This window comes from Columba livia, chromosome 14 (genome assembly GCF_036013475.1).
Source record: "Columba livia isolate bColLiv1 breed racing homer chromosome 14, bColLiv1.pat.W.v2, whole genome shotgun sequence".
Lineage (NCBI taxonomy): Eukaryota > Metazoa > Chordata > Aves > Columbiformes > Columbidae > Columba > Columba livia.
In genome coordinates this window covers 7876802-7892159 of record NC_088615.1, presented here as the reverse complement: position 1 = coordinate 7892159, position 15358 = coordinate 7876802, and the positions used below count along the sequence as shown (strand labels likewise).

Genomic DNA, 15358 nt, shown 5'->3' with positions numbered 1-15358 from the left:
AGGATTGTACTCACAATATTCATCAGGGTCAGCAGGTACTTCTGAACATGTTCTTTCCCATGGAACTGAACAACTGAGTCATCAACCCCCAGAAGGACTTCAATGTTGTAATCGTCGTCCGTTGCGTGCCTTCGATAGCGCTGCCTGGATCTGCGCACCCGGTCTTCAATAAAGCCCAACGCGCTGTCCAAATTAGTGAGGTTAGCCGCTGAAATCAAACAGACAAACGAGTCATCAACCAAGAGAGGTTCAGGCTCAGGTCTCAGCTAAACTGGTATAAATTGGAAGCAGAAGCATTTGCTACGTTCTGTGTTAGTTTCACCCAATGTCAATTAAAAATGACCTAAATGACAGAGAAATCTGACCCAAGAGATTTTGACTTTGCAAAGTAAAAGCAACACTTTTTTCAAAGTCATATTGCATAATAAATACAAGGCCAAAAGGACAGTAAGTCATATCAATGTCTTGATGAGAAGAATGGAGCTGTTTGCAATAAAAGACTTGTTGCTTCAAAGAGGTCTTGTGCTACCCAAGGATACCCTCCACATCAGAACCACAATAAAAGACAGACACCACACTTTAAAATCTGATCTTGGTGCCCACAGAAACCTATTTCAAGTCAAGTGCAGCTGCCAATATAACTTCTTTATATCCAGCCAAGTAGTAACAATCTAACCCCTCCTGCTTCAATACATTATTTCCTGGATACATACATGTAATTCACCAATGATGACATGGATCTTCTTTATCGGTACAATTTAGGAACACATTTTAGATATGAAATGAATTCATTTATAACTACATTCACAATTCTTTTAACAGCTTTTCATCCTTCATTCCCAATTTGTCATGTCACTTTGCATTATTGTATGTCAAAGACCAATCCTTCAGGCACAATAGTAGCCAACTTTATTACTAACGATTTCTAATGGCCCCTGTGATATGAAAAGCAAGTTCTCTGACAGGACGGGATACAGTTAATGTGGCACCTATGTACTAAAAATTAACATGAAAACATGGAATCTTGACATCTCACTCTACAGAATAACAATTATTAGCATTAATATCATTATTATCATTTGCACTACAAGAGACCTGAAAACCCCAACTAGAATCTCTTGATTTCAGAGAATGTCAGGAAAAGACTTGCTCAGAGGTGAAGAAAGGCAGTGAGAGCTCTGTGGATTGATAAAAGGCTCCCAGTTCAGTTCACAAAAACATAACAGAAAGCAAAGGGAGGAAGCTAAAGCCATCTCCTTCAAAGCAGAAATAAGAAACAAGTCTTGGAAATGCTACAAAAGTGGATTCTCCATCTTCATTTATTGAAGTTTTCACATCAAAACTGGCTGCTTGGGAAGGGATGAATGAGTCACCAGATCACTGGGCTCATTACGAGAACATCTGTGCTCTTGCCTTTAGACAGTGGCCTCAGGCTGCCATTTCTGCAGGTCCTGGGCAATGAAGAGCCCGAGCAGAGCTGCCTGCAGCTCCCTGCCACGCTCACAGCAACATTCCAACCTCTACAGCCTCGGGCTGCCAGGAGGGATGCACAGCCAGCCCCAGTGCAGTGTCCCTGACTGCCCCATGCTTCAGGCTGTGCCTTGTGTGCTGAGACGCCTGCCTCTGGGCATCCTAGAAGAAACCTCCAGTCGAAGGACAGTCCCTGAAAGACTCATTTACCACAGCAGCATTTTACCATTTCTCCACCAAGCTCCGAGGACATGTTTGGCACAAGACCCACAGCTGCAGGCCACCACAGAGCTGCCCTTGCTCACCAGACAGACAGAAAGCCACATGCCGTGGTCCTACATTCCCATGGAGCCACAGCATCCTTCTCCTGGGAGGGCAGCATTTATTGCGGCTAATAAGCAGAAACACCATGTTCTCGCTGCCAGCCTTAAGGCTCCCAGCAGCTTCTGCTCCTGGGGTTGCAAGTTTTTTAAATTAATCTGGTCAGAATCCATGATTCAGCATGAAAATTCACTCTTCACGCAGAGCCCAGCTGTCACTCCCAGGTTAACCGTGCAGGAAGAACGGGTCCAGCCTTGCAGCAATAGAGAGAGTTCTTTACAGGGCTCAAAATCTGCCAGGCAGCCAGCTCCACCACCACTCATGGCTCGCTCCACTGGGAAAGCTTCAGTGTTAATTCTTGTTAGCACCCAGAATCAGTTACCTAGCTAACAGTGCAGTCTCAGGGGATTCACTAGAGGATCGTGGTGCAATCATATATTCATGATCTATAAGGCAAATCACAGTTACTGTAAAATTTGACAATAAATCTTAAAAACTCTCTAGAAAAGTGAGACTAGGCTGGCAGGGGCTGCAGGTTGTGTCGTGTCTCTGCTGCTCACACAATCCTGCAGTGATGAGCAGCAAGGCCAAAGCTATCGGAGCTGCTGCTGCAGTCCAGCAGTGCCGGGCAGGCGGGGAGGGCCCCAGCGCTGTGCTGCGGCTGCAGACGGGCAGCTCTGCTGTTGATTTGGGTGGATAGTCGGCTGTCAAGGTATCTAGAGCTTTTGTGCTTTCATTTCTTTCCTTTATGTGTCAAAGTCAAACTAACTCTTTGTGCGGTATCTTTATTCCTGCTGTGAGTAAATCAGCCAGAGGCAAAATGCGATCCTACCGTCCTGCATTAACCATCCTGCAGTGCAAACTGCCTGTGCTCCCTCTTTGCTCCTCACTTCATCACTGTCACATTATAGCCCTTACAGTCCTGCCAGCTCCTGAGAAAAGTTATCAGGACATTCCCTGGGAGTCATCTCACTGCCAGCAGGTGCCAACCAACCACTTTAAATTGGTGGGCACCGGTACCTCTGAGGCACTGACCCGCTGTGCTTTCCAGCAGAGACCAAGCCACACCAGCTCCAGCTAGTGTTGGAACCACCCCAAACCAGCAGCACAGCTCAAAACTTTTACAACAGCAGCTTCAAGGTTTTTGGTTCATGTCCAACTTCCCACCAAGCGTCCTTTCCCGGCGGCTCTCACGGGACAGCCAGGGCTGCCTCCGCACATGGCCCGACCACACACCGCACCGACTCCTCCTCCGGCACCGCTCTGTCTCTTGGGCCATGGCCTGTTGGATTTGTTGGCCCGTGCTGTGTTATACCCACATTGTATTTGCTCCTAAACAGCGGTTACATCCAAATCAAATTAATACCTGTATCTTTCTGCAGAGGAAGCAAAACAAAGTTGCCTCTATAGTAAATGAGAAATCTGCCATGTTTTGGCATCTCAGCTGTCCTTACTTAACATCAGTAGCTCTGCTGTATCATTGTACCGGTAACAATATGCTAGAAAAGCTCAAGAGAAAAACTCAAAAAACTAAATAAGAGATCAAACTTCTCCTTCACATTTTCCATGTTATCTTCCTTCTGTCCCTCCTGCACTTTGCACAACATCATTCAAAAAGTCATCTCAAACTGCACTGTGTTTCACTGAATCATCCCAAGACCTCTGCATCAGATGTTCATTTTCAACAACTTTTGCCAAATCAGTGCATCAGCCACTAATTATTGGTGCCAGCTTTGTTCTCCATCTCCCAAGAGCAGACACTTGGCATTTGCAGGGACTAACAAGAGCCTGTGGTGAAACCACCTCTTTGCTCCAGTTAGGAAAAATTCACATTTGTGGAAATTAACCACTGAGAAACAAGGTTGTGTATTGTTCTTGTGCTGCGCATCCAGAATAAATCAGAAGGACAGCAGCACTTTAACAATTCACACAAAAATCCCGCAAAAAAATCTCTTTTTTCTAAATCCACCTAAAAAATCATTGATACTTTAGTGGTTTTCTCCTACCACTGAAGACCTTCTTCCAGTGAAGGAATAAAAAGTGCCCAAGTTGTCAATAGAATGGAAACCTGTGCTTCTGGCTTAAGCATAAGATCAGAAGGCAGGGAGCCTGGGCGGTGCTCCTGCCTCCCACACAGCCTTTCCCCGGGGTGCCGGGAGACGCAGAAGGCAGCCGAGGGCTGGGCAGCAAAAGTGCCGAGGAACAAGCATGTGCACAATCCCGCTCGATGCTGCAGCCTGGAGTTCTCCTGGGTGTCTTTGATTTCTGCTTGCAGTTAACGCAGGCGAGTGATCCCAACCACTCCTAAGGCAGCAAAGTCCTAGTTGTTTGTTGACTCAAGAACCAACGCCCACAGCTGTGACAGCCCCAATGATGCATTAATATGCATAGAGCACATCAAAACCGAAAGAGGAGAGGTCTTTATACCACACAGGTGCAAACTGCTTACAGCATTATATGTCACACAAGACCACTCTGCACTGCTGCCTTCTCCGGAGCATTGTGCAATATGCCCTGTCTTACCTAAACCATTCCACTTTTCAGTCTCCTATTTTACTTCTTGTATCTGGGCTCTACCTGAGCTCCCACGCCCACTGGGAGCAGAGGTATGAACACCCAGCACCACGGTAGCATCATGCAGCCTGGGTCCCGTCCCCAAAATTCACATTGACAAAAACATCAGGTTTGTCTTTATAGGTCTCCAGAAGAATTCTGCATCTGCGACAGTTTGGGATATCTGACACCACCTTATTTTCTTGGAATTTTTTTGCTTTGCTCATTAATCTTTGATATCATGTGCTTTACAGAAGCCTCATTACATGGCATCTTCTGATTCTTCCTTACCCATCGCGGCAGGCAAAGCACAAACAGATGCTGTGAGTTACTGAAGCATGAACACGCTGCCTGCCACGAAAACTGCCTGTGTTTTCTGTCACTCCCTTCAGGACATCCACCAAAAGTACAGTTGCTGGCTTGTGATCCTGGTTTGTTTTTTCACGACCCCTTTCAAAAAGGCTCAGGGAAACATGGCTGCACCTACAGTTCTCCAAAAGTCCCTTACGAACCTACTGCACTTAAACAGTTCCAGCTTTAGGGCTCCCCAATCTCACAGCAGCAATATTGTCCTAAAAAAGCAGCTTCTGATTTTTTTACGTCCTCTTTCTGGTAGGGGAAAGGGACTTTGTGGCCAGCCCAGAGCAGGGACCAGGACAGGCAGCCGGGAGACTGAACTGCTGTCATGTTCGCAGCCGTCATCTGCGGTTCGTCAGCACAGCAGCTCGCTGGAATTTCTGTTCAAACACAAGTGTGCAGCATTCAGACTGCCCAGCCACCACTTCAAGTGCAGCTGGTTTGCTTTTGCAGACACTACATCTGTCATGGCAGGAGCAGACAAACACCTGAGCCGACTGCTGAGCACCTTCTCTGCAGCCTCACCAGGATGAGCTCCTCTGACTCACTGGTTTGCTGCTGATCTCCATTCCTGGGACACGATCCTGAAGGGACTTCCCAGCTTCTCATTCCCTCATGTGGCTTGCTGCAAACCACCAGCTTTTTTGGCTTGGGTTTGGTTCTGTTTGTTTGGGATTTTTTTTGTTGTTTGTTTGTTTGTGGTTTATTTTATTTCATTTTCGGTGGTGGTTTTGTGTGTGTTTGCTGGTTTGGTGTTTTTCCTCTCTCACTTGGTGCTGCAGAGGCAGGAGGAAGGGGTGGTGTGGCAGGGGTGCAGGGGGAGGCAGGGAGGACTTGCTCTCAGCTTCCCACTGCTTGGGTACATCTGCACCTCTGGAAAAGTACCCAATTGCTTCGACAGCTTGACAAAGAGCTGTTCTTTTGGGAACTGCACTTTATATCACAAGTTATATTTCTGTAATGCTCCCTGCCACTCAGATGCTTCTGTTGTGTCTGTCCTCTGTGATCAACTGACTCCTCAATTAGCCCCTAATTAGCCAGTTCATGTATTCTACCAAAATCCTCATTTGTCTTCCATGGCAAATTGAAGGCCAGCCCACAGAGGTCAGAAGAAACAATGAGCAGTCAACAAATCTTGCTCTTTATCCCTTGGCAATTATTTCTCTCACATTTAAGTTCCTCAGTTTGGGGGTTTGTTATTCATTCCAGTTGCACACAATCATGATTGTATTTTCTCCATTGCTAATCAATAGTTTCTCTGGTTTTTAATTTTTTAAAAAACCTCAATTCTGCTTGTTTTACAGCCATGCTCACCTTCCTCTTTGCTGTTTTGTTTTCCAAATGTCCTCTATTTGCCTTTCTTCTCCTCCTTAACCATCCTGCTCAGCTACATTCGTCTTTCATAATTTATAAATCCCTTCCCCGTACTACAATCTGCATTTGGACCCTTCCACCATAGATCATTCATAAAAACCTGGGTAAACCCAGAAAGGTGAATTAAAACAGAAGAGAGGTTCTGTGAGGTGAAAACAAATTGAAAATGGTCTAAAGAAGAGAGGGAAATCACACAGAGAGCATTGGGCACACGATACAGAGTCATCCCTGTTTAAAAAGCAACCCCAGGAGGATGTTGTCGCAACACAATTTTAACTTGGAACTCAGTTCACACAGGATTCTTGTGATTTCTTGAATCACAGGTTAACACAGCAGCTGCTACTTGGTGAATCTTTAACCAAGAGCAATTATTGCAGCAGAACTCTTTTTGGGTGTGTGTTCCATGTTCCAACTCCTCCTCTTCCACTTTTTTATATAAACCAAAAGCAAGATCACACTAGTATTCTAAAGACCAGGCATGCGCCAGGCATCCTCACTGTGGTTACATATCCTTGTCCTGCCCTTATCTGTGAAGAAGCAGTAATTTAAAATGAAACTTTTGGGATGCATGCTTTGCTAACCATATCATCGCATTATGAGCTCCTTGCCTCTTAATTTAATGCTGTTTCTAGCTAAATCAAATTCTAACACAGAGCCTGCTCCACCTTTCATCTGTCCAGGGAAGTTTGCCACGGTGACAGGGTAAGCTGGGTTGGGCTCTCAAACTGCAGCTGCAAGAGGGCCAGTAGATATGGCAGCTGAATTCTTGCTGGAATGCTCTGGTCATGGCATTTGAAATCAGAAGGAGTTCAAAGCAGTTAACTGTATTTCAAATAGTGGACATTTGGGCCTTTATAGAGCAATTCTTGTAAACTTCTTGGGGCAGGACAATTGTCCCATATTTGCAGAACAAATGAACATTCCTGCAAACACAAGACACAATCACCGTTTCCCGTCTTGCTTGTCACCCATGCAACAGCACAGTGACTTTAAATCTCAGAAACTGCTCAAGTGCCTGCCTGAATCAGAGTTATAAAGAATAACGAAGTTGAAAATGACCAAAGTAGCAAAATTGAAGAGAACTTTCAAAACGGAAAGAAAAAAGTTGTCTTTTCCAAAGGATAAACCAATTAGCGCAGTGACAACGGGCAGGTGGACACAGTGGCGCATGGCCAGGCGAGAGGCGCTCAGAATAACCACAGCTAGATGTTGCCAAGGAGACATTTTCTGGCACATCACAACGAAGAGAAAGGGTATTACAATACTAAAAAGAAAAGTTGAAAACCAAATTGATCTCATCAGGGCCACAGACACACAATGAATAACATAAAGACGAGACATAATTGCACTGCTAAAAGATTAACTGAGAATAAGGTAATAGAACACCCTGGGCTAAAACCTTCTTGTTTTTTTTCTCAAAATGGTGAAACATATTGTGTTACAATTTTAACTTTTATACTACAACATAATAGTCAAAAAGGTGAAATGAAAGGAATGGCAAACCAGTCTGTGTGACGTGCTTGAAACTGAGCTTTTTGAGAACTGAACATCAAGTTTTTCCAACAGGAAAACTTAAACTTTGGAAAATTTTCGCCCATCAACCTTACTAATGCAAACACAGGTTTCACAATTTAGCACCAAATAATGAATGAGCAAGATGTTTTTAACTCAGTGCTTAAAAACAAGCTCAAAAAGAGACAAAAATAAAAAGCGCTACAATCAATTTATGGGCCAACTTCTAAGTTTCACTGACTTAATTGATTGCATCTGGGAAATGCTTATCTTGCAAACATTTGGCAAGTCATTGTAAACTGGCCCGCACCGCAGAGCCTGTGACTTGCAAAACGTGTTGCCTGATTGACCAGGTCCCAGCAGTTTCCAGAGCGCAGCGCCGCCCCAGGAGCCCGCGCAAAGCGCGCTCGGCTTTGCGGGACTCGTGCAGAGCCGCGAACGGAGCTCAGCGCGCCCCAGCTCATTTGCAGCTAATGCATAATTCATTAAACTGCGGAGTTCGGCCACATCTCCATACCGGCGCAAGTCCACAAAGCTGTAAGAGCCCCGGAGGTGCCACCTGAGGTCCCAAATGCACATACCTTCTCCCTTCATTCTGAGCAGAGGATCAGGATCCGACCCACACTTACTGTTCCCCACCGGGCTTTAACGAAGTGTTTATGGGCTATCCGAGTCGGAGTCTGCCACCAAGATGCTCGAACATCCTATCCGTATTCCAAGCATGATTAGATTACAGCAAATTAGCACATTAAGTGAGCTGCCTAGCTGACCCCCTGGCTTTCCAGGTGACACATCTAACAATCTCACTTGCATTTTTAACTGAATGAAATGCCAAACCATAGTACAGGACGTGAATAACAACAGGTTATGAGGTGGGGGGGACGGCAGTTGCCCTTCCACAAGCCAACTATGCTGCAAAAAGGGGAAATTAAGTTTAATTACAGTTGAACAAACATTAGAAAACACACAAGTTGTTTGTTTCGGTTTTGCTGTTGTTCTGTTTTTGTTTTTCAAAAAGAGTCAAATTCCTCACCAGGGCGGGGAGGGTGGGGAGAAGAAGAAAAGACAGAGGAATACATACAATAATCACACACTATTGGAAACACTATTGAAAAGCAATGGCTGAAGCAAATATGCATGTCTCCAATGCTTTTTAGCCCTGACTGCAGAACAACAAATCTTGCCTTTTGGTAACAATTATTCCTTCCTTTTAGAAGTGGAGCTGTTTTCTTAAGTATAAAGACTCACAAAGTTGTAAATGATCCAATTAAATGTTTTCAATGTCAAGTATAACAAACATAGTAAAAATCTCATCAGTGTAAATAATGTATCACATAAATGACAATGCAAACAGCTCCTGTCCTTCTATATAATCGTAATGATCTTTTAATTAGACAAAGTAAACGGTCTACTTGTTTCACCTTGTAAAGAAAAGCACAGAAGAAAGTTTTCCAGACTGTGAGGTGAGAATTATGTGAAGCTTGAACTGCCTTCAAGTTCAACCAACTTCTTGCACATCTCAGAATATTATGCCAGAAATCAGCAGTCAGTCAGGAAAAGAAAAAAAAGGTTAATTTGAGTTTCACAAGAAGAAAACATCATCTGAGCAATGGCAGTGCGATGTACGGCACCTTGGCTACTTCCACTTGCAGGATTCGAAGCAGAGAAAGAAGGACTTATAATTTTACCGATGTTTTGAAAATATCCTTGTTGCTAAATCTGCTTGGACTTTCTGCAATAACAAAACCAGCTGCAATTGATTAGAGACTGTAAGAAAGACAAAGCTAAGTTGGAGGACACAGGAATTTCTTAAACTTCAAAATGACAGGAAAAAACCCTGAAAGAGAGAAGCAGTCTCTGCTCCAGTGAAAGCGCATGAGGTTTATTCCCAAGGCATTTCAAAATCAAGGGCAAAGGCTTCTTTTGTCATTTGTACAAGAGCTCTGAATCTGTCAGGGTCTACAATGGCAAACTGCTAAACACTGCCCTCCCTATTGAGTGTGTGTGTGGGAGACAGGATCCCAGAGACAAGGGCCCAGAAGAGATGCTTCCAAATGCAGCGTTTTTCCCAAGCATATACCAGGGATGGAGAGAGCAGGGAGGAAGCTGGATGGACGCACAGATACCAAAACCCTCCGGGGAGGAGACAAATCAAAAGGCAGAAGTTGGAACAACACAAACGCAAAACAGGAAAATGAAAAGAAACCGTGGTCGGTGTTTCTGCTGCATTCCCCATCACCTCTAGGAACACAAAGCCAGGACTGGCTCCCACCTCCCGCTGCCCAGCCCGGGAGCTGCAGCCTGGGAACAGCCCGGGGCAGCCGAGCCGCGGTGTGCGGGGCACCCAGCTCCTGCGGGCTGGGATTCAACCTTGCTTTTTCAAGTTAAATTTAGCACTAATATCTGTGGGCTTTAGAGGGATTAGAGGCAGGACATCATGCAGTTGTTTGGTTTTCTGGCAGGTCTGAGATATTTTTAGTTCTTTTTGTGTTGAACGTATTTGAATACTGATTTTTTTTTTTTTTTAAGTGAAGAAACAAACAAATCATTTCGGTTCATCTGAAATCACGTTTTACTCATTGGATATGAAACCAAGCACTTCAAGCCCCAATTCAGAGACTCGTTTGTAAATACAAAATATCTCAAGGGAAAGAAGGGAAATGTTTTGGTTGGCTTTTTTTTTTCAAACCCACTGGCATGAACTCAGTCAATATCTTCAGGGTTTTTCTTTATCTGGATGAAGGTCACTGAAAATTCAGTGTCTTTCATAACCAATAACAAATTTCACCCAACTCAACTCCAAGTACCAGGACTAGAAAGAGTTTCCATTTGCCTCTTTCTACCACTTATTCCCTTTCCTCCAAAGGAACGATCATTATTTCAGGACCTCTGTATTTTCGTTGGGTTATTCACATACTATTGATATGCAAGTTGTGCTCAGTGCTGTCTGACTTGTCCTTCAGATTGGCTTCCAGCCTAATCAAACTGAGGTCGTTTCTCCATTAAATGAGATGTAGCTGGCAGGATGTGATGCTCTTTGGCAGGCGACAGCGAACTCTCCTATAGGGATAAATCAGACCCAACACACCCCAAAAGCCTCGCGAGAACTACGTAGCAAGGGATTTATCTCCTGCATTAAAGACGGTATCATCTTTATCAGTGTAGATAAGGCATAAAGTGGTCATCAACTGCATTTATGTTCACTTTGCAGAGTGTTATAATATTGCTTTAGTATTAATGACGACTCTGCTTTTGCTACAGAGAATGAAATCAGACTTTGAAAAGTGAATGTACAAGGTCTAGTAAGAAGGGCTGGGAAGCCTTTTACATATATATGTACAAATACATAAACATATACATATATATGTACACATACACAGCTGTATACACACTCGCATATTAAATAATAAATGTGTGTCTATATACACACACACAATAATTGCTAAAATGAAAAAAACTCTCATTTTAACAAGGTATAATTGTGGTTGGAGGATTGGCAGACAATTCACTTGGCTAACATATCTATTAGAAACATTTTTAAAAGGAGTCAAATATATTGGAAAGCTATCAGAAACAACAGCAAATTGAGATATTCCATTTAAAAAAATTCAATTAAATTCTCACTAAATGGTGCTAACGCGAGCTGATGCTAAAAAGGCCAGACAAGTCAATGGTTCTTAGAGAAACAGGAGAAGCTATTAAGGGTAAAACCAGACAGTTGCTGCAAAGCTTCAAGTAGAAGCTCCAAGTAGTTTCTGCCTCCTGAACTGGAACAGTGTGTAAAAACTGTTCAGCCTCTAACCCGTCACTTTTGGAGAGTAAATGGGAAATGTCAAAGCTGACACCAAAATAACCTTTCAGCTTGCCTTAGAAAGCAGTGGCGAGAGTAATCAAGAAGTTAACTGAGAGCTCTGCTGAGTAAAGGGTACCAGTGATTAACACCTTCTGTCCAAAACTGGTAAAAACTAAGTCACTTGAGATCTGGGTTTCTGCAATGGGTTATGGGTTTTATCCAAATATGGACTGTGATTAGTTGAATTCTATCACCTGTTTCTACCTAGTTAAAAATTTGCAACCTAGCTGCTCGTAGTTCACTTGATTCTAAAAAGAGCCTGTGATCAGTCAAACAATGAACACTGGAAGAAGTGGAACAAATACAAAAACCTTCCACAAATCATTGTCTGTAACACCACAGTTTAAATTTCATTCTAGTAACCAAATGGTACATCCATCTTCTTTATTATTCAAATAAACCTAAATGTTTAGATAAAAATACTGGTCAAACAAAACCTGCAAATATTAATTATTAATGCATACTATGTTAACAGAAGTAGTAACATGGTCCCATTATTTGAAGTCAGAACACATTGTATCCTTTTTTACTTCTCGCTGAGCAAGAAGTTGTTCAAGAGATAAATTCTTCGTACTTTCCCATTACCCCACAGAGAAGTCTACACAACAAAACAGCAAAGCTAAACCCTACAGTTCTACTGAACCATGCAGAAAAAGACATGAAAGTACCAATAACGAGTCTGCTTGGCTTTGGTGCCCTGGAAGGTCCCACAAGTCCCAAACAGTCATTTGGGACTTGTAGGACTCTGCATCATCTTCTGCAGTGTGGGAACTGGACATGTATTTATTGAATGGACACTAATCAATACCCACCACTTTCTCACTGGCTTCTGCTTTATTAGAAAAATGATATCAAGAGCTGCTCCTGTCCCACTGAGCTTCAAAAGGAAGCAGAGGGTTGGTGGCACCTGGTGCTCTCATTGCCCAGTTCTCCAGCTTTCCTTCATCTGAGCTCCAGGCTGCCATCAGTGCAAAGTTTTCCATGTGACCTTTCCTTAGGATCAAAGAATTTTCATTTATCACTTTTTTCACTCCTTCCAACCTATTTCTGGCCAATCTTCTCTAAAATTTCTTAAGCATTCAGAAAGGTTTCTTACATTCTGGTTTCAGTCCAAGGTGCCTCAGTCTGAATCACTGCAGTGCAGCTGGGCAACTCTGGTGTTTTGCTGAATAACTGCTGCATCAAAACCAAGTTTTGATTGTTTTGAAATGATTTTCAAACTGAAGGTCAGGCTTTTTGAGGGGTAAAAAAAAATAATGGAGGAAGGAGACGTGTTTCACTTCAGTGAACATACACTCTACAATGTGAAAGTGCCCGACCACCTCGGGGTACAGCAAAGAGGAGGAGAACATACAACCAGGAAAGCAGCTGGGGGTGGTCATGTGCAGGTGACAGCAGCCAGCTCTAGCTTGTACAGTCACACATATTGCAAAGTTAGTCCCTGCCTTAGTTCTCTGAAGTATATTCTGCATTAGAGGGTTAGTTCAAGGAAGCAGTGGAACGGCAGGGTGAAAAGAAGGGCTGCACCTTTCCAAAGGGTTGGTGTCTGTGGGAGTTCAACACAACCAGGCAACATGAGGGAGAGCCCCTCTCCAGCCTGACAGCTTGTTTTTCGCAGAGACCCTCTGGCTTTAAGCCATTACCTACTTCTTGATCCAAAAGGCCATTGGAATGGGAGATTGTCATTCAAGTCTTTGGCAATATTTCTCAGCCTTGCTAAGAACTGAGGAGTACTGATTCTGAGCGGCCTGTTGCACTGTCGGTGAACAAAATACCCTGTACAGTGGAAAACAAAACCAACCAACCAACCAAAAAATAAAAAGAGAAAATGAAAAAAATGCCGCCACACAAAACCATACCACGCAATAGGAAAAGAAGGGAAGCAAAGCAGCCAGCAAAGGGAAAAACCTTTTAAAGGTGAAGCCACAAAGCAGGAGTGTCAAACTGTGGTATGAAATTAGTGCAGCAACCATTACACATCACATGAGTTTCAGTTACCTCTTCTGACCGAGCCATAGCTGTGGGCTCTGCACGGCGGTTTTTGTTTGGGGGGCTAAATATTTTCAGACAATTCCACTAAAATTATGTCTAAAAAAGTCACCTGGAAAGCCAAGTAATACTCTGGGAGACAAAAGAGAACATCGGTATTTGAATCACCTAAAGGAAGAGGAAAGTCAGTAGAGGACAAAGTGTCTGAAGCATGAACCTGACAGGATTATTTCTTAACGTCACAAATTTCAGGTCCATTTGAAGTCTCACAACAGAGAAACTAAGGCAACCGATTGAACTTCCTTGTGAAAAGATTAAACAAAAAAATCCTATAGAGTACAGCATGTGGTCTTGCAGATATGTCCTGAATTCACCCAGGGAGACTGATGCCTGTGGCACAAACCCTCTCTTGCCATTAGTCAAGGCAAAGAGATGGTAAAAAATGTACTTTCTCATCCAGCTGCAAACGCAGCTCATCTCTCTTCGTTTCCCAGTCTTCCAGGCCTGGATCTGGCTCAATCCAGATATTTCCTGCAACTATCAATCTCATCGAGGTCAGAAACACACCCAGTGGCCTGTGAGGAATATCCTGCCCCACTGGTATCAGCAGCTGAACTTCAGCAGAGCCGCATTCCCACCTTCTGCTCGTGACTCAGAATAACCTCCAGAAAACCAACACCCTTCCCTAAAGACAAGTCATGGCAAAACCCCAGCAGGTTCTGCAGATAACCACCTGGGCAAGGAAAGGGCTCACATCAAAAGGCATGTGTGAGGAGGTAGAAGGATTGTTTGGGGAGAAGAGTTGCTCTGTTTGGCAGATACATGTAGAACACAACGACGGAGTCAGTGGGCTTTGGGAAGAGACACGTCGATGTGCTTTCAAGTGCTGGACCACTGATGGAAACACAGGTGAAGAGCTGCAAGAAAAGAGGCAAAAAAGAGAGGCTGTTGGCACAAAAATGTAGGGGTCTGAAAGCACATATTTGGGAGGAACAGGGGACTGAACAGAGAGAAAGAACCAAGTAACGAAGAAGTGACGGCCAGCTCCTGGAGCAGGGGCTGCTGACCACTGGTGGCTTCATGCTCTACTGCACAAGCAGCTTGTCCTTCACAGGCTCTGGGTAATGCAGGGTAGAGCTGACTGAACATCTGCTAGGGATGCAAAATTTCCTCTAGGAAACCTAAGCCTGACAACATTCAAGAAGCTATTGGACAAGGACCTCAGACACGTGGTGTAAATTTTAGGGTTGTCATATGCAGGGACAGGAGTTAGACTCAATGATCCTTGTAGGTCTCTTCCAACTCAGGACATTCTGTGATTCTAAGCATCCTCCCAGCTCTTCCCCTTGGTAACTTGGGAGGAAAGGGAAAGAGGCCAGGAAGAGCCTGAATAAGCTTGCACCAGGGCAGCCAAGGCAGAGCTGCAGCCATGCCCGCCCGGGGTCTGTGCCGCTGCTTCTCTGCGCCAGGACACGTGGTTAAAGCTCCTGCCAGATCTGTTTAGACTGAATTCTGCAGAGCAGGGAGTGAACCCCACTCGTGGCATCACGAGGCACTTCCAGTCCAGCCTGGGTGTGTAACCATCACGTAAGTAGCTGAGAGCAACAAGCCCTTTGTTTCCCTGGAGCCAACTGCTTCAGTAAACCTCTGCCTCCTAACATGAAGTTAGCACGGCTCCGTAATTATGGATGTAGCATAAGGAGCAGACAAGCTGAATTAGGCTTCCGATTGCATGTCTAATTTATGTACAACTGCAGCAATTACAGATGCAAATTAAATAACTGTGCACAAAATGGGTTTTATTAGCCATAACTAAAACCCAATAAAACTCAGTAGCTCATGCACATCTCTGAACTGAATGTGCCTCTTTAGAATGTCAATTAGAAATGTGAGAAACGACCAGGATTTTCTACATCCTAATCTGAACCA

General features: G+C 44.0%; 1 protein-coding gene across 3 annotated transcripts in view; it reads right to left on the bottom strand.

Annotated features, from left to right (window-relative positions):
• ADAMTS2 (ADAM metallopeptidase with thrombospondin type 1 motif 2) overlaps positions 1-15358 on the bottom strand; it is a 244086-nt gene that overhangs the window by 55834 nt on the left and 172894 nt on the right. For all 3 annotated transcript variants that reach the window (XM_005503424.3, XM_065029821.1, XM_065029822.1), the window contains one exon: positions 15-208. In XM_005503424.3, the coding sequence (XP_005503481.2) occupies positions 15-208 (194 nt within the window). The remainder of the gene's footprint in view (positions 1-14; positions 209-15358) is intronic.